This window comes from Rissa tridactyla, chromosome 9 (assembly GCF_028500815.1).
Source record: "Rissa tridactyla isolate bRisTri1 chromosome 9, bRisTri1.patW.cur.20221130, whole genome shotgun sequence".
NCBI lineage: Eukaryota > Metazoa > Chordata > Aves > Charadriiformes > Laridae > Rissa > Rissa tridactyla.
In genome coordinates, this window is record NC_071474.1 from 24,007,200 (window position 1) to 24,025,891 (window position 18,692).

At 57.0% G+C, this 18,692-nt stretch overlaps 1 protein-coding gene across 1 annotated transcript; it reads right to left on the minus strand.

The window, feature by feature from the left end:
- Window positions 1-2,654: 2,654 nt before the first annotated feature.
- Window positions 2,655-13,926, minus strand: STRA6 (signaling receptor and transporter of retinol STRA6). Its single transcript, XM_054214696.1, has 17 exons — window positions 13,796-13,926; window positions 11,291-11,369; window positions 10,772-10,857; window positions 10,483-10,622; window positions 10,146-10,312; window positions 9,870-9,995; window positions 8,955-9,022; window positions 8,756-8,832; window positions 7,988-8,049; window positions 7,531-7,711; window positions 6,648-6,723; window positions 6,438-6,571; window positions 5,099-5,216; window positions 4,801-4,902; window positions 3,834-3,997; window positions 3,165-3,302; window positions 2,655-2,833 (listed from the first exon to the last, which is right to left on the minus strand). Exons 1-17 carry the CDS (start codon window positions 13,924-13,926, stop codon window positions 2,655-2,657), a joined length of 2,028 nt encoding a protein of 675 aa, XP_054070671.1.
- Window positions 13,927-18,692: the final 4,766 nt, after the last annotated feature.

The window sequence follows — 18,692 nt, forward strand, 5'->3', positions numbered from 1 at the left end:
CACCGCCTGCCAAGACATCTCCAGGAAGCCTCAGGCAGGGCTGTGTAAACAGATGCCGAAATCCAGCTCCACCCATGGCCCAGAGCTGTACAAGATTTCAGGGATTACCGAAGCTGCCTTCAAAGCCCCAGTGCCTCAGAGACCGGAGATGGTTTGGGATGGGCTGCAAGGGAAAGGCAAAGTCTTCGCCTTAGGGCATCCCTTCACCTGACACAGGCAGGGCACCCGACACCCATCAGTGAGGCACCTCTCCTGCGCTCAGACACGCGAAGCCCAGCACGAGCTGGGAAAACAGCAGGAATCGCACCTCAGGCTCCCGCTGTCTTAAAAGGAAAACGACCCAAATCTGCCTCCGGAGGTGCCACCACTGTCACCCAGCTTGGTGACATCGTACTATGTGCCAGACAGTAATCAAATGAGATTAAACCGGTGTTGGTCAGGGCAGCGGATGCGACAGGCCTTTGAGCATCCAAGCGCAGCGGGTGGCTGTTGGGGCAGCAGATGAAGGTTGGGACCCCCCCCTTCTCTTCGCTGGGATGGAAATGCCAGGAGGAGGAGGGGGGTGTCAGGCTCCTGAGAAAGGGATGGCTCCCACCCAGGGAGCTTCAATGTTGTGGGGAGATGCAAGGACCCTCCAGGCAAACCCCGAAGCGCAGGGCTCAGCCTCCCTCACCTCCAAACCACACCAGCAGTGCTTGCAAGAGGGCACAGGGTCCTTGAAAGCCTGTGAAGAGTGGGTTTGCTCACCTCCAAGGAGATCCCCAGTGTGAGGGGCTTGTAGAATGGTACGGGTTGGAAGAGACCTTAAAGCTCACCTAGTTCCAACCCCCCTGCCCTGGGCAGGGACACCTCCCACCAGACCAGGTTGTTCCAAGCCCCGTCCAACCTGGCCTTGAACCTTTCCAGGGATGGGGCAGCCACAGCTTCTCTGGGCAACCTGGGCCAGGGGCTCACCAGCCTCACAGCCAAGAATTTCTTCCTCAGATCTGATCTAAATCTCCCCTCTTTCAGTTTGAAACTGTTCCCCCTCATCCTATGGCTCCACTCCCTGATCAAGAGTCCCTCCCCAGCTCTCCTGTAGCCCCTTCAGGTACTGGGAGGTCATTATAAAGTCTCCCCAGAGCCTTCTCTTCTCCAGGTTGAACACCCCCAAATCTCTCAGCCTGCCCTCATAGCAGAGGGGCTCCAGCCCTCTGATCATCATCGATCGATCACCACACTGAGCAGAGGGGATGGCCTGGCTGCCCTGTTCCATGCAAGGTGGACTGCAAAGTCCCAAAGGCGCCTGCTTTAGCGAGGCTGAGGAGGCTGAGAAGGTGTTGAGATGGAAGAATAAGGAGCCACCAGTACGACTTGCCACGAGCCCTCCCTGCAACAGCAGGCTGACGCCAGGCATCCTTCCAGCCACCAAAGGCAGGATTTTCCAGCGACACATCATGGGAAGACGTGACCCAGCAACACCTTGGATGCCGACCTTTGGTGCTTTCGCCACAAAATGTCCTGTTTCCGTTCCCATTCTTTATGGGAGCTGTGGTTTAGAGGCCAAACTTTTTGATGGGAAAGCAAATTGATCCGCTTTGTGTTCAAATTTCCCTAAGGTGGGGATGGGGAATCACAGATTTGGTTCCATCACCACCCCCCTCCACCACCACCAGGTCAAGCAGACCTACCACAAAGCCTCTGCTGAGCAAGGTCGGTCCCAGCCATCACCCGGAGACATGTCTACGATGATCCTCCTGTCCCTTCTGCCGGGTCGGCAGCGTTGACATTTGGCAATGGCCAATAAAGCACAGCCCGAGTGTAGGAATGAGGTATGTGATTTATTAACCTTCCCCAACTCGGCACGTCCAAGCGAGGTGTAAAACTGCTTTCTACGGATTCAAGCCCACCTCCCTCAGAGGGTCACTGACCCTGGGCAACCGCTGGCTTTAAAAAAACAACGGAGTGGCAGTAAGAGGCACCGAGGGGACAAGAGTTACAGGGAACAGAAAATGAATGGCTCTGCAGCCTCATGGCCCAGGACAGAGCAGATGGGGATTTCAGCCTTCATGATACTGGGGGGGGGAATAAGAGTCCCGGGGTTAGGCATGGCACTCGAGGAGAGCCAGGATCAGCCCTGAAAGGGAGAAGCTGGGGATGGGGTTGGCAGCAGGGACCTTCTCTGCAGGAAGACCACGCCAGGATGCAGGTAACTCCTCGTGCTCAGTCTGGCTGAGGATCCCTACACACACGCACACACAAACACACACCTTCTCCCCCTTTCCTTAACTGCCCTGGTGCTGGGGACTTGTGCCTGCCTTGCCACACGTCAGAAAGACAACCGTTGAGAGCTGGCAGACTCGTTGCAGGAGTGACTCTTCAGAAGGTGTTTCTGAGATACCTGAAGGGTTTAGCTTGGCTCATCAAGGCCTCTCCATCTAGGTCGGGCTTGGAGGTCACCCATTGGCCTTGGCTCTGTCTTCGCCTCTGGACCTTGGTAGAGCTAAAAACCAGCCCCCATCACCACTGGAGAGGGACTGGAGGCTGGAGAGGGGCAAGAGGTGCCCAAAACTCCTGCCAGAGCAGGAGGAGAGTCAACGGGAGACAGGGATGGGATGGGACAGGAGTGTGCAGGAGGAGGGAGGCAGAGAGAGGTGGGGAGGCTTCTCTGGAGGTCAGGGCTTGGGGTGGCTGAGCTGGGTGCCGTTGGCTGTGGGGTCGGAGAGGGCGGTTTTCCGGCAAGCTGTCAGCGAGGGGTTGTTGAGGAGAGTGTAGGCCAGCCACCACCGGGCTCGGCTCTGCTTGAACCTGTCTCTGCTCGGTGGTGACTTCTTGGGCTGCATCAGCTGGATGCCTGAAAGGGGACAGGAGGCGGGAATGATTTCAGCCCCCCAGCTGCCCCTCGCTGGGAGTGCCCAGAGGCCACCTACACCCTGGGTTGAAAGCAGAAGAGCCCCATCCTGCCCTTGCATGGGCCGAGGAGCTGGGGCAGCTCCTGAGTCACACGCCAAACAGGAGGTGGCGTAAAAGCCGAGGGAGCAGCAGAATCACAACCCTCAACCATGCCTTTACCTCAAGGCCCCAACAGCATCCCCAGAGGAGCAGCAAACCCACAGAGGAGATGGCAATACCACCCCATGGTGATTGCCCGTGCATCCCACCGGTTGATGGTGGGAAGGTCTTACCTTCTTCCACGTTGGTGGCCCGGAGCCCCGACGGCCCCTCCGACCGGGCTGGCTGGAGAAGCAGCAAGCAAAAAGCTTTCATCACGGGGTGGGACTGGCTGACTTCGATTTTCAGATAGTGGCAATATGTGTGGTAGCCTGGGGGAACACAGCCCACATATGGGGTGGGCGGAGGGGCCAGACTTCATGGTCCCCCCCCCTCTCTTCTGCCCTAGAGCAGAGGGGAAGGTTGTTTGCCAGGCTCCGTCTCCGCCCTGACAAAATTGCTTGGCCTCCGGAGCCGGAGATGAGCTCCGCTCCCAAAATCCCAGCAGGAAAAGCCAAAGAAGGGCTGAGCTTTCTGCCTTCCTGCTCTTAGTGTGGGAGAGACGAGGGTCTGCTGCCTGTGGGGACACAGTCTAGCCACTGGTGAAGCCCAGGGGACCCCAGCAGGGCATCACCCACCCTTGGGGATGGATGAAAAAGCAGGACCATCATGAGGAGCCACTTGCTCCAGTTGTCCCATCTGCCCGTTTCTGAACATAGAGCATGAGGACCTGAAGCCACCCTCGCTCCCAGCAGCTCCAGGTGAGTCAGGAGCCCCTGGCTGTGTCCCTTGGGAGCCTGATGGTGGGAGAAGGGCCCCCATGCTCACAGTATTGCAGAGGGACACACCCCGCCATGTCCTACCTGGGTCGAATGTCTCCACGCTGCGGTTTAGCAGGCTGATGTCCAGCTGGCCGAAGTGGATGGAGTTATAAAGGCCAGAAATGACCATCCTCCACACCCCAGCCAGGACACCCACCAAGACGTTGATGGGGAAGAGCAGGTAGGTGACTATGTAGAGAGCTCGCCTGTGGGTGGAGGAGGAGGAGTAAGGAACACAAACACCACAGGACGGGAAGCGCAGCCCCTCCCTGCCAGAGAAACCTCCTGCCAAAAAAAGCCTCCCACCCTTCCCTCTCTCCTCGGCAGACATGGTCCCTGTTTGAGGTGTCACCATCCCATGGAGAGAAGCAAACACCCTTTAGGGCTCTTGGAGAGGAGACAGCCTGGTGCACCATCAGGACGTCAAAGCTTGGCCTCCATTTCTCCTTGAAGGCTCAGAAATCAGATAAATCCTGAGTATGGAGGTTTGGGACGGAGGACACCAGCTCCTATGGAGGCCAGAAGAGCCTACAGCAGCCTCCCTGCAATGCTGGGCAAGTGATGGAGGTGATGGAAGTGCCTTGGCTGGACAGAGCAGGACACCCAGATCCATCTGTCACCCTGGTTTTCAGCATAAGGAAACAGCTTAGACTGTCTCCGTGCATGAGCAAGGAGACACATTGGCTGGCAGCATCTGAACCTGTCCACCGGATCCTGAGGAATACGAGGCTTGCAAATGGGGTGGTGGAGCAGGGCACAGACCTCACCAGCTTTACCCCACTGAAATCAAGGCTGTAAATGACCCACAACCCTCCAAAGCATCTAAAGAAACCTCTCTTGGTGCATGGAGCCACTTAAACCCCTCAAACCCACAGGATTTGCCCCTTGAGCTCACAGTAGAGTGGACACCATGACGTCAGGGGAGGGGCACGTGTAAACGCAACACAGTCTGGGGTCTCGGACCTCAGGAGGTACAGCTCTGCCCCAGAGGCTTCCCACATCCCCATACCTGTTGGTGAGCTCCTTCCGGAGGGGATGCTGCTCCAGGAATTGGTAGTGGGCTGCCAAATTTTGCACGATGACGGCAATGACCAGGGTCAACCAGAAGGGCCTGGGTGGGAGAGAAGAGTCAGGTTGGACACCAGGAGGGTCCCAAGCATGAGACACCATCCCAGGCAGCAGCAGCCTCCAGCAAAGTTGAAAGAGGCCAAGATAGAGCCTCCCCTTGATGCAATAGCCCGAAGCACAGCATGGCCATGGTAACCACTTGGGTCTCCCGTCCCTCCCCAAGGGCTGCGAGCACTCACCACATGTTCTGAATCATTTTGAAGAGGTACGTATTTGTGCCGGACTGGAGCGGGATGACGAAGAGGAAGGTAAACCCCACCGAGCAGATGAAGAAAATCACTTGCTGGATGAGGAGACCTGGGAGGGAGACACGGGGAGACAAGCCATGTCAGGGGAGGATGGAGAAGCGGTTTTTGTTCTTAGTCTTACTCCCCAAACTCCTACTCGTTGCTGAACATGTCTTTCATTTTAATCCCACGAAAAGACTGCGCGATCCTTACCTGCCTCCCCCGCTCCGAACACAATGCTCTGCACGGGATTTAATTACAAGTTCAGCCTTTCTTATCGCTCCCCACATTATCCCCGCTGAGAAGAGCCATCACTCGGGGCTGCAACTGCGATGCCTCATCATAAAAATCAGCCTGAGCTCTGATTTCTAATCATAAATCACACCGAGATCAGCAGCGGCTGAGGTTTCCTGTGCTTGAGCTCGTGTTTCACCTCCATTGCTTTGCTTTAATGACTTGAAAACCAAGAGATTAAAGCAGGAGGTAGATTCACGGCAGCATGGTGAGATGCAGCCAGCTCTGCCAGAGATGCTCCAAGCACTGGGTGGCCAAAGGAAAGCTGCTCCTTGCTGCCAAAGGGGTGCAAGGAGCTCCCCAGCTCCTACCTCCACAGTGATCTCTGCAATCTGCCTGCAAAATAGGTCCACTTTCCTGAGGAGCGGTCACCAACAGACCTGGTGATACCCCCTGGCCCTTCCATCATCCCCCCTGGATCTTCAGCTCGACTCTCCTGTGCAGCCTTGAGGTGCTGATATGGTTAGTGTTACACGTGCACCACCGCAGACGCTGCCCAGAGTCACCTGCCGTGGGGCGGAGAGGCCTTAAAACATCTCCAACCCATGGTGGGGTGAGGATTTCTAACCCCCTTGATGTCCTCCACCCATCTGTGGGACGGACAGCCTTCCCCCAACCGGGGAGACCCAGGCTGCGCTGGGGAAGACGCGCAGCAAGGAGGACCCGGGATGTGAAGACTGGGACTGGAGGAGACAGACAGTCGATTGCACGAGATGCTGCGACAGCTTCTCGAATCAAAATATTTGGGCTTGAGCCAAAAGGAGTCATTGTTCCCCCCCCCTCCTTTTTTTTCTTCCCGACCATTTGGTGTTCAGCGTGGTCTTCCCCACAGAAGGACAGATTGCCTTGAGGGAAAAGAGGAACAAAGTCCCTGCAGCCATCCCTTTGCAAAATGGGGCAAGAAAAGGGGAAGAGATGCTTAAACCTGGGGTAGGCTGTGCAAGGCAGGGGGGTCCGTCACCCACCCACCCCCTCCCGCCCACCCAACACCCTTTACCCAGGCAGGCGAAAGCCGTCTGGAAGCTGGCAAAGCTCATCCAGCAGACGATGGCTCGTCGGGATGGGCGGAGGATATGGGCTTTGTAGAAAACGTCCAGCACAGCCCCTTGGTAAAGCGCCTTCAGGTTGTTCCTGGGGAAGAGAGACCAGCTGCATCCTGGCTTGGTGACATGGTGGGGGCCAGAGGAGCGGGGACCACCCTGTATACCTGTGCATCACCAGCGTCCTCAGGAGCATGGCACAGGTCAGCAGGCAGCACAGCACCAGCGAGCAGATGTAGCAGACTGGGGAGGAGCAGTGGGGAGAATGGCTGGGTCAGGCATTTTATTGTAAAATACCTCAGGAGCCTTGCAATGGGCTGAGTTATGGGGTGCTGTGCCTCAGTTTCCCTCCCTATCCCCCTGTGTGATACAGGGATCTCCATCTCCCAGGTGGGCATGAGCTGGTGAGACGGTGAAAGGGAAGGGGAAAGACAAGCAACCGGGGGAAATACCAGTGGTTGGGTTAGCTCAGCACTGGAAAAATCATGGAGCAAGCCGCAATGAGCAGGCAGTGCGATGGAGAGAGCCTGGGAAGATGCTCTCGGAAAAATGGATGCTGGAGGGGGAGGGAGGGGAAGCAGGTCTGGTAGGAAGGATGGAGATGTCAGGGAAACAAAGAGGATGAAAGAGGCTTGGTGACTCAAGAAAAGCCATAAAATTCCTCCCCCCAAGTTTAGTGGTACCCTAAGGTAATGCTGTGGAGGGAGTGGGACACCCCTGCTATCCCCATACACCCCCCTCCACAATCCTGGGCTTTTAATTATCCGGGGGGGGAAGGCGGTGGCCATCTGCTTGATTCCAGCACATATCAAAGCCCGCAGCCGAAGGGCAGCATCTCGGCTGCTCGGAGATGCCTGGCACGGCACCAGCCTCCCGCGGCCGCCTTTCATGTTTGCACGGCTTTGGCAGCTGGTTTTTAAGCCTCCCTGGAAGCTGCTCCCATTCCCGACCAGTTTCCTGGACCATTCTCTGTGTTAGAAATCTCTCTGATTAAGTTCTGAAATCCTCCCAAAATCACCTGCAGTTGCAGGAGCTGGCTAGGAAACCCACCTTCCAGTGACCACAGGTAATATTTGACAGTGTTGAGCTCTTTCTCCATGTCACCTGGGACGGCTGGGCTCTCCGAGGGCACCAAGCCAAACTGGACCAATAACACCACGATGTCCTTCGTCATCCCCGCCCGCACGATCTGGATGGTGGGGACAACGGCCACCAGGAGCAGCAGGGCAACCTGCGAGGGAGCGGTGCCATGTGAGCCCCCGGGGTCACGGCATCCCTCCGCTGAGCCATCGCCTTGGCTTAAAGACTTAAGGCTGGCTGAGCCCTGGAAGCACATGGCCGGTTACTGCGGCTCAGCCGAGGGATGGTAATACCTCGAGGCACGTTAATACCATCCCCATAGCCAAAATTGTGGCATGGCAATGACCTCTGGGCTCCTCTGCCTCCAGAGGATGAAGCCGAGAAGGCAGGGAGGGGATTCTGCTCGGCATTTAACCATCAGCATCACCTGGTAGACAGCAATCACAGCCGTGGTTATGGACAGGACGAGCTTCAGGGGGATCCGGAAACCTGGAACACAGAAGGGGAGGGATCTTATCAGAGAGGAGTCGGGATGTGGGATCGTGGGGGAAGAGAAGAGGAGGATGGTGGTCCACCCAAGCCAGCAGCCAAAGCAAACGCCCTGGGGGAGAGCGCTGGAACGGGGAGGCCAAATATTAATTGGGATTTCCCCAGGGAAAGGGGATGTATAGCCAGGAGAGTTTTCTCCGTACTTCGATCCGCCTTTCCCACAAGCCCATGGAACCTCGTGCACCCACAGCACCGAGTCCCAGCAGCCACGTCCCTTGGGGTGGCCACCACCCGGGACAGCCCCTGCTTCTCCCATGGGCAGAGGGGGTGAGGAGCGGCTCCCCATTCCTGCGCCGTTAGGGATTTTTATCCCCTTTGCATAGATTTTTATTCCCTTACTGTAGCCTTATCAAGCAATCAGGCTACAATATTAGCACAAACCGTGCCAGAGCCTCACAGCCACAGCTCACCACGGGGGGTGTGGGGGGGGTGGGGGTGGAGGGGGGTCCAGCTCCCCACCCCAAACTGCAACAGTTTGTGGGAAGCCGAGGCGTCGCACGTGCGGCGGGCAGCAGCTGCCGCGGCACAGATGCTTTGGGGAAGGAGCCAAGAAAGGCATTTGCTCTCCCTGGGGAGGGGGAGGCAGCCCGTTTCACCCAGCCGCTGCCGCGGCCGAGAGCGCAACCTGCGCCTGCCCGCAGCCCACCTTCCTCGGGAGCGTAGATGTAGGAGCATAAATACGTCCGGACCCTCGACAGGAGGTTTTCTTCTATCTTGGTGGAGCTGGAGGGGAAAGAAGAGGGTGAAATGCACGTTCTTTGGTAGCAGGGACCGTCTCTGCCCCCGTTGCAGCCAGGCAGGGCTGGCACAGGCGCTCGCTGGTCTCGGGAAGGTGCCGTCCTTACCTCCCCTTCCGAGGGCGTTTGGACAGGACAGCCTTTAGGTACTTCTTGTAATAACCCTTCTCTGTAACCTTAAAGAAAACAGCAATAAATTGCCTGATTTGAACACAGGGACACGCTCAGGCACTCGGGACATGGGGAGGTGACTCTTTTGGGGAGGCTTTCAACAGAGCATCTCCATCCCACCCAGCAGGCATCTCCTTGCTCAGCTACCCCCGGCCACCCACCCATTGCCACCCACAGCACCCTCTGTATGGGACACGTGTGATGGGCTCCCAGCCCTCATTCGGATAACGAAAGCGCTGGAGCGATGCTGGCATCAAATCTGCCAGCACGGCAAAGGTGGAAATAAATCCGCCTTGTTCTCATCAACAAAGCGGCCCAAAACCAGGCACACCGGTAAGACAGCCGAAAACTCCCATTCCAACCAGCCAGCTCCCAGCAAGAGCCTGGGGGTCACTTCAGTCCACGCTTGGGCTGACGGCTTTTTTTTTTTTTTTTTTTAAGTAGGTTTTTCCTCCTCTCTTCCCAACAAAGCCCGGCATTTCCCAAAGGGCTGGGGATTATCCAGCCTGCTGGGAAAACAAGGCGACCCCAGTCCCGGCCTGAATGGGATGCATTGATGCCTTAAGCCTCTTGTACTAAGGAGTTTACTCCAAAGATGGATTTTTCACTCCCTTTCCAAATCCAGTGAGATAAACAGAGCCGTGATCCGTGCCGTGAGATGGGTGGAGGGAAGGCGGCTCTCAGTGCCAGAACAAAGTGGGGAACGCGTGCTCCGGGGAGCACCCCAGTTCTCCCAGTCCCCAAGGCAGACAGAGGGGCTGCAAGGGCAGGAGAGGTCCCAAAACCACGCAGGTCCATCAAGGGCTTCTCCTGTGCTACCACTCCCCGAGTCACCCCATGGATCTTCATTACCTCCTTATCCAAGGTCTCCTCCTGCTCAGTGAAGCTCCTGATGAGCAGGGCTGGATACCAAAGGCTTAAGAGCACAAGGCAGAGGATGATGGGGACGTAAGAGAGAGTGGAGTAGTACCTGTATATCTGGGAAGAAGCAGAGCTGTCACACGTGGGACCACCCCAGCCCAGGCAGGTGACACCTTCGTGTCACTTCAGGGATGTGGTAAGAAAGCCACCTCCAACCCTGGGCCACACCAGCCTCCTCGCTCCTTCCCCAGGCGGTGGGACATGTACCTTGGGTGACTGGGGACAATCCACCTTCTGCCAGATGTGGACCACGCAGTGACACCAGGAGAGCAGGCAGCCCATGAGGTAGCTGACCCTGTGCCGGACGGTGGCACAGGCGATCAGGGGGTAGTAGAAGGCAGGGTAGTAGAGCAAAGCCAGGATCTTCCAGTACTCTAGATGGGATGGTGGGAAGAGAGGAGGGCAAGCAAAACAGGGAAGAGAAGGCAGTGCCCTCAGTATGGACCAGAGTGAACAGGCTGCTCGGGGGATGCCACCCAAAGCTGCATGCCTCCTGGGTGGGGAGGATTTGGGTGTCTGCAGGCCAGGAGGGTGCTCGCCTTACCCCGGGTGCTCTGGGAAGAGTGGGTGATGAGCGGCAGAGGGTCCCTGTCCAAGACCAGCACGCACAGGGAGGAGAACAGGATGCCAAACACTGCAGCCACCAGCCCTCGGTTGCCTTCCTCCTCCAGAAAGTTGGCCGGGCTGCAAGCCAAGGAAGGGATGAGCCTGCCACCAGATGGTGGCCACCCTGTCCCCACCATCCTCTGCTCCACAGCTGGTTTATCCCATGCTGCACCATAGCATCCCTCCACCCACGGAGTGACAGGGACCCTGGGGACGGGTCAGGGTACCTGAGCAGTCCTGGGACCCCATTCCAGCAGCTCCAGTGGAGACGCCTGCGTTTCACCAGCAAGGACAAGCCCACGAGCACAGCCAGCTGCCAGAAACCCAATTGAGGGAGCAATAAATACATGAGGAGGGGCGGGGGGGTCTGGGTGGGTGTCTTGGACATGCTGCTCTGTGATGGGAGCCTCTGCAGAGACTCCATCTCCATCCAACACCCTAAATCCAGCCACAGCTGAAGCGGGGACAAGCGCTTCTCAACCTACTCTGATGAGTTACAGGCTCTAAACGCCTCAGAGGGACCGTGCTGGGAAAAAATAAAAATAAACCAAAGCTTTCCATTAACTATGGGCACAAAACAAAGTCTGGAGCTGTGCGAGTTGTTAGAGCATCCCAGCTCAAACTTCGCTCCAGCTCAAGCTGAAGGGCCCAGACCTGCTAACTGGGGGTAGATAACCTGAGCTGGGGGACAGAAAACACGACGTCGGGGCAGACAACCCACCGCGCGGGACTCGGCGGGTACTTACAGAGATGGGTGCCATACAGATGTGATACAGTCTGGGAGAAACGGTGGGGTCGCAGTCTGGGATTGCGCTGGGAAACATGCTAGAAAGAGGGGGGAGTGGGGGGAATAAAAAAATAAAATGATGTGTTGGGTTGTATTTAGTCCCAAAAGGGCAAAGCAAAGATCCCAGGATATTGCCCACGCGCGCGTCGGCAGCAGAGATTTCAGTCTGATGCTGAGAAGGGGTAAACCTCTGAAGAGCTGGGTTGCACAACTGCCAATAACCAGGGATGAAGTCACTCTCATGAGATGATTTTATGATCAAGCGAGAGAGATAACACCCAGGAGGGACCCTGAACGGATCCCCCGCAGCGCCTGGGCCACCTCCCTGCACGTACAGGGATGAAGAAGAGATCAGCAACGAGGGATGAAGCCACCCGTTTACCTCTTTTACACCCAAATCTATTCTCACTCTGCCTTTTCGAGGGACTCAGCCTGCAAAGCATCACTTCTCCTCGCTGCCTAAGGCACGTTTATTAAACGCCAGCCGGCAGGCTGAAGACCAGCTGAAGACCACTTGCAGGGTGTTTTGATGCCTTTTCCCATGGAAGAGGGACCAGCCCCAGGGCCGGGAGGATGGTGGAGGGGTTGGCTGCCACATCCCCTGGCCAGCCAAGGCCAGCCGAGCAGGCGTGCCAGGCTTCGCTTTATTTATTCACGCTCTGGCCTCCATTATATCCCTTAATCTCCGCCTTGCCGCAGCCCTCCTCCTCTCCCCAAGGCCAGGCACCATCGTGCCCAGCCACCCTCTCCCAACGCCGGGCAGCAAATCCCCGTGCCGGGGGAGTGGAACCCCCTGAGCCCCCTAACTCGCAGTGGGGGGGAAACCCGTCGGGTGGGCAGAGATGGGAGACCAGCCCCAGAGCAGAGCCCAGGAGCAAGGCTGCAGGGAACCATCATTCTCCGAAGGGTCTGATAGCGAAATTCGGATTTCTCAGGCATCGTATGTCCAAGGCTGTCACCAACCTGCCCAGAAAAGGCTTTATAGGACCAGCTGCCATCGGCAAAGCTCTGATTTCTGCCTTTTTTTCCACTGCCAATGGCTGGCCTTGGATAGACCAGAAAGTTCCCGCTGTCCCAAAATATCCAGGCTCTGGAAATCCAGGGCACCCGCCCACACGATTAAGAGCACAGGGAAACCAAAACTCTTTCTGGTGTCACCAGGGCGTCAACATCTAAATCCAGAGCAGCCAGGAGCCATCAGACAAGCAAACCACCCGCCAATGCTGCCTCCATCCCTTCACCAACCACGGCTTGCTGCAAAGGACACCCAGAAATACCCCAAAAAGGCTTCTCGAAGAAGTGTGGGTCATGCAGGTGGGGGTTTGTCTGGGGAAACCAGGGCTGGGCAAGGAGATTTCAAAGGCCATTTCGCAAGGCGGAAGATTAAGGATGAGGAAGAACCCTTTGGGCTGGTCACCGCTGGGATCTCCTCCTGCTTGTCCTCAGGATCAGGTATCAGTCAACTGAGCGGTGTAAAACCCACCCGCAGAGGGTTAAGTCAACAGAGGGACAATAGGTGCTGATAGATGGGCCTTGGGATGCTCAGCTTTGAGCCTTGTAGGGCACCTCGGATAATTGCCCTACCGCTCCGTGCCTCAGTTTCCCTTCTCTATAGCGCTTCTCTTGTCCTTGGGAAGGGCACTCAGCCAGAAGGGCATGAAATGCTGGGTCCTTGCTGTGAGGTTGGGCTCTGGGGTCCCATCCCCGGGGCAAACACAGCCCATGCAGCGCTGCTTTTGGGAGCACACCCCGGTAAAGAGCAGATCATTACAGATGGAGAGGGAATAGGCTTTACAAGGCCCATTGATACACCAGCTGCGGGAAAAGGCTGAATAGGTGATGCCACGGCTGGGCATCCATGTAATCCCGGGGGTGCTCAGCCCTATTTTGCAGGTAGGAAACCTGCCTTAGCATCACCGTGCAGGGACCGGGCCGAGCCCCCCTTCAGCCCTGCCTCCCCACCGGTAGATCGGGCTGTGCTGCCAAATCGCTTCGCCCCTCACCAAAAGCCTGCGCGGCTGCTCGCGGGGAGCTGGGCTGGGATCAAGGCAGGGGACAGGGCTGTGTTGTGAGTATGTCTTCAAACCCAGAAGCACGGAGCCAGAGCAGCCCTCCCGGGGGTTCCAGAGGGGTCAGGGCAGCAAGTTAACGCCGTCAACTTGACTTTGCATTTTGGGGAAGGCTAAGGGAAAGGCAGAGTAAGTAGCAGAGATGCCTGCTGCAGGATTTACTCTGGCTCTTGTCAGAAGCACCCTAGAGAAATGAAACATTTTTAGAGGGGCAAAACAAGCCTTTTTAATCACCTCCCACTCACTAGGCAAATAAATCCTGGCTCTGCTGCTCAGGAGACCTCACTCTACAGAAAGGGGATAGAGCAGCCTGGCAGGAGGCTGGTAGATGCCCAGGGTGACCCCAGCAGGGACAGGGGGACACGTGGCACCCGCCGGCGAGGCTGGACACTTACTCATCCTGTGGCACGGCTGGCTCCACGGTTTCATAGATGTACCAGTCAGAAACAAGGTCTTCGGTGCCAGCAAAGCCGATGTCCAGAGGAACATCGTGCGTCCCACCGGAGCCGTTGGCTGCCACGGCCATCTCCTCCTTCCCTCTGTGGGCTGGAGAGAGATGGCAAGAGGTAGAAAGCAACTTGGTTTTCCCAAGGTGCGTCCTCCTGGGTTCTTGGAAATGCAGGGATGGAGGTGCTGAGCCAAGAGGCTTTATCTTCTCCGGTCACTCCGGCAGCTGGAGGGGACCAGGAGCTTTCAAAATCCAGCTGGGCCTCCAAGGATCCGGCTTTTATCTGGACTCAAAGGGAGGGAGAAGGGATGAATCCCACCCACACACAACTTGAGTGCTTGGGGCACACCTAATCATCCCCCAGCCGCTCCCTGCCCGCCACGGGATGCTGATAGACTCGGAGTCTTTTTGTTTGGGTTGTTTAACAGCTTTTACGCCAATGGCTCAAAAACCAGCACAAGGGTCAAGTTTGGGGCTCGGCGGCACGGGCTGGCTGGGAAAGCAGGGATGAGATCTCACCACAGTTGGGGAGCTCATGACCCGTGTCCCCAGTGTCCCTCTGTGCCACCGGATGCCCTACACAGCATCCAGCCTCCCCCAGCCCCGGGGAGGGGACCTCAGCCCCTCTCCTTTTGTAGCAATAAAAAGGAAGAAGGATTTGTCGCGGTGCCAGACCCAACACGCTCTCGTTTCTCCTTCTCCCTGTTATTTTTGGATGACTTTGGTCCAGACGGCCCCACACCCTCCGCTGCTGTCCCAGAGCCACGTCACACAAGTCACAACGTGCCTCAGCTACCACCGCTATCAGAAAGGCAGTGCCCAAAGATGTCCCCGAATGCCGGACAGTGATGCTCAGTGCAGCCCCCAAGCCCCAGTCCACGACCTGGGGACACCTCATCCCACAGCCTGGGGACATCCCAAACCACCCAGGGCTGCTCGGTGGCTCCAACCAGACAGGCAGGAGATGGATGACTGAGCCGGCAGCTTTGCTCTGGGCTGCTGTTTGTACAGCTGGTGTTCACCGGGGACCGTGATGGATATAGCTCACCAGCTTCAAAGAAATTCCCCACATCAGGGCTGCGGCCCCACAGGCAGCCCTGTATCTGGACAGACAAGTGGCACTCACCACCATGGCCACACTGCTCCATGGCCTGATGCTCTGCTGGATGTCACAAGCCCATCCAGATTTTTGGGTCCTCTCCAGGGACTCCCTCTAGGTCAGGACGTAAGACCTGGGACCTCCGCCTCCCTTCCCAGAGGGCCAAAACTCATCAAGAAAGCAGGTCCCCCCCAGCATTCGGTCCACGTCAGGGTGCCACCACCATCCTGCTCCCCACCAGCGCAGGCTCCAACAGAGGAAGGACAGACCCCACCACCCCTGGGTGAGCACCACGCTCTGATGGACCCCAGACCTTGTCCTCAACCCACCCAGCACCGTGTCCCGGCCCCAAGGCATCGACTCTCCAGCCATCCCTTGATTTTGCCTGCACAGGGAAGCGGCTCTGACCTCACCTCCCAGGAATGTAGCACTCTGTAAACGTAAAAAGGTAGAAGGAGCCTGCAGAGTTCATGGCAGTACACACGTCTGCAAGCCTCTTTCCCCTCCTGTGGGGTCACCAAAGGGTGGCAGAGCTTGGAAATTGGGGCTGTGGTTTATGCAGGTAAAGCAAGGCAACGGCATAGGGCAGCATCTCTCCTGGGATGCTGTTTCCCCTGCCAAGCAGCATTTGGATGAAGGACGGTCTCCAAAAGCTACTGTGGGATTGCCTGTGCCCCTCTCACCTCCCCCGTGAGGGTCACCCAAAGGAGGACAACCAGCAGAAAGCAAGATCTACCTACCCGGGCAGCATTGCCCCGTATGACCCAACTCTGAACGAGCCAGCAGATGCCACCTTGCCGATGCCCTGATTAGCAGCCGCTCGGGAACACGGCGGCGACGGAAAAGCAGGAAGGAAAGGAGAGAAAGGCTCAGTGAGAGGCACGGTGCTCACCACCCTCTGGGAGCCCCACGGGGCAAGCTGCAGCCTGAATCTGAGCCGGGCAGCAACATCGCGAGACCAAGCTGACAAGCTCCCTGGGTGGTGTGCCTGCTCCCCTTCCAGCATGTCCTTGCTCGGAATATTGCCTGTGCCTGACTCTGGCTGGGTATGGGACCAAGGTGGGTCAACACTGTCCCAGCACCAGGTGATCTTCAAATCCTCCAGCCCAGCCTGCTCATCTTCAGGAGATGGATGCTGGCCCACTCCAGGGGAAGGTCCCCTCTCGTGGTCCACCAATCAGGGTGGCAACATCTTGGTCATCATCCACAAAAACCAGGTGTCTGGAGAAATCAGGAGGTGCTTCAGAGTCTCCAACCCATCTGTTGGACACTATTAGGCAAGCCATGGCAGCCCAAGGCTGCATGAGTGATGGTGTTGACACAGCAACAACCAAGCCTGGAGCCCAGTGAATGCCCTGGTGCTGTGCTGGAGCAGACACCTCACTGGGGATGGGCATTTCAGCTGGGGAGAAGGATGTGATGAGGCTCTTCAGCCTCACCGTGGCAGTTAACCCTTCCTATTACTGCCCAGGCTGCAAATCCTGGGGTGCTGGAGGAAGAAGAGGGAGAGGTATGCCAAAAACCACAGCGGGATCAGCATCCCTGGCCAGGACAAAGCCACCGCTCTCCACCCTGCTCCACGGGTGCTGGCTCTTTTGGCCGGAGCCAAGCCAGGAGCCTCACAGTCCCTCCATGCCCTGCTTTTCCCCGAAACCTGATCTCTTTGCTCCTCTGCATAACCTCCGCCAAAACAGGCTGGGCCTTTGATCGCGGCAGCCTCGCCCGAGATTGATGGGTTCAATAAAGCTCCTTCATATTCTTCATTTCCCACTATCCATCACTCTCCGGGGAGCTTTTGCATCCCACCACTATGAATTAAACCGGAGGGGGGAAAGAGGGGAGCCATAAGGGAATTACCCGCCCCCCAACCCCCCCCCCGCCCCTCCTCCCATCTAGCCTAATGGTGATGCCTCATGTACAGCTTTTAATAAAAATGATAAAGATCTCATTTCACAGTTGTTCAGGGAGCCCTTGGGCCGAGACTGGGGGACGGGGGGGGAGGAGGTGGGTGGGAAGAGTTGTTTAAGTGAGATCTCCTCTAATTCAATTGCCATTCGGGAGATGCACGGGTGGTTGCCGGGCTGGTCCCTGCAAAGCCAGGTGGCACGGCAATGGCTTTGGAGGACACATCAAAGTACAGGAGCTGGTGACCCAGCTCACGAGATGCTCATCCCCAAAGGTGGGTTTAGCAGCTTCATCTGACGCTTGGAGATGCAAAGCCTGGTCTCGCATCAGGACAAGCCAAGCCAGCCAACTTCAGCCCCCAAATCCACCAAACGCAGTGTCCCAGCCCCAAAACGAGATGAGAAAAGTTGGCTTGAAGCCCCTCGTGCTCAGCTGGGAGGGGCAAGAGGACAGTCGGTCCCATCCCTTCCCTCCGCCAGTGACTCTGGAGCCCTCCAAGCACCAAAGCCTCCACGGTCAGCTGTTGCCTAGAGCTTTTTGAAGACTTTGATCACCTTTCTGGAAAAGCAGAGTTTTTCCCAGCATGAAGATCATGCTGTCCCTCAAGTTCCCCGAACGCAAGTGCCGAGGAGCCCACACACACCCAGGACCGTCTAGCCAGAGGTGGCCGGGAAGTCACTGCCCACCCTTTCCCCGAGACAGGCTCAGCCCCAGGGGACTGAGGACGCTGAACTCATTGCACTGATGAGTCCATGCGGGAAGCCCGGTGGGGGCTGGTGAACTCACTGCACCCCTAGCCCACGGCTTTCCCCATCCCCTCGGGAAAGCCCCTGCCCGGGGCAGGGAAAGATCCGGAGGAAGTTTTTCATCCCACCCAGCCATCCTGCTCCGACAGTCTTTTCCTCCCAGCTCAGCCATGGCGAGGCCAGTTCTCATCCGATCCAAATCCTCACCACCACCACCACCACCTTCTCCCCCAAAGGGGAGAGCAGCGGAGCCGCTCCGGCTCTTCACAAACCCCCCTTCCCTCTGCAAAGCTGGAGCCTGTAGATAATAAATCCACCGCGGAGATCACAAACACACCAGCAAGCCAGAGGAAGAAGCTCCTTTTGCATTTTAAAAGCAAAGGCAGTTTAAACATTTAAGCCAAGGAAACTGTTTTGAGGTTATTTTTAGGCTCCTGGCCCCCCCGGCCCCCACCACCCCAGCTCCCTCGTTTCAAAGCAAAGACGGCAGCACCTGCTGCACAATGAAGCCGCCCCCCCGACAAGCCAGTGAAGGGGAAAAGTCAGGAGTTTGCAGGATTGCACCAAAACCTGCTGATAAAGTTGTAGATCAGCATGGAAAGCAGCGCTGCAGGGCGGGTCAGGGCAGAGCACCCCATAACCTCAGCTCCTGCGACACTGGAGGGGAGTGAGCATCCCCCAGGAACATTCCCCCCCCACCCCAGGATTCCTTCCCAAGAGGGAGCTGAAATCCCTACTTAAAGGCAGAGCTGGGACTCTTTTTTTTTTTTGGGGGGAGGGGGGGGGAGGCTGCTCCTGCACTCCCAGAGCAGGATTTACCCCACCGTAAGCAAAGAAGCTGCAGATTGAAGCTTGAAAGGGTCCCTTAAGCCCAGCGTCCCCCCCGCCACGCCAAGTTTGCAAGAAGCAACGACCAAAAGGGGGTGGGGGGAAAAAAATAAGAAGACAGACGACCAGAAAAAAAAAAAGAAAAAAAGTTACCTTCTTCTTCCAACCAGCGACCTCCTTGAAAGGGCACCCGGAGCCTTGGCTCGATGGGGGTCTCGGGAGAGACGTGTGGCCTCGCTAAGCTGGGTCTAGAGCATCTGTTTGCG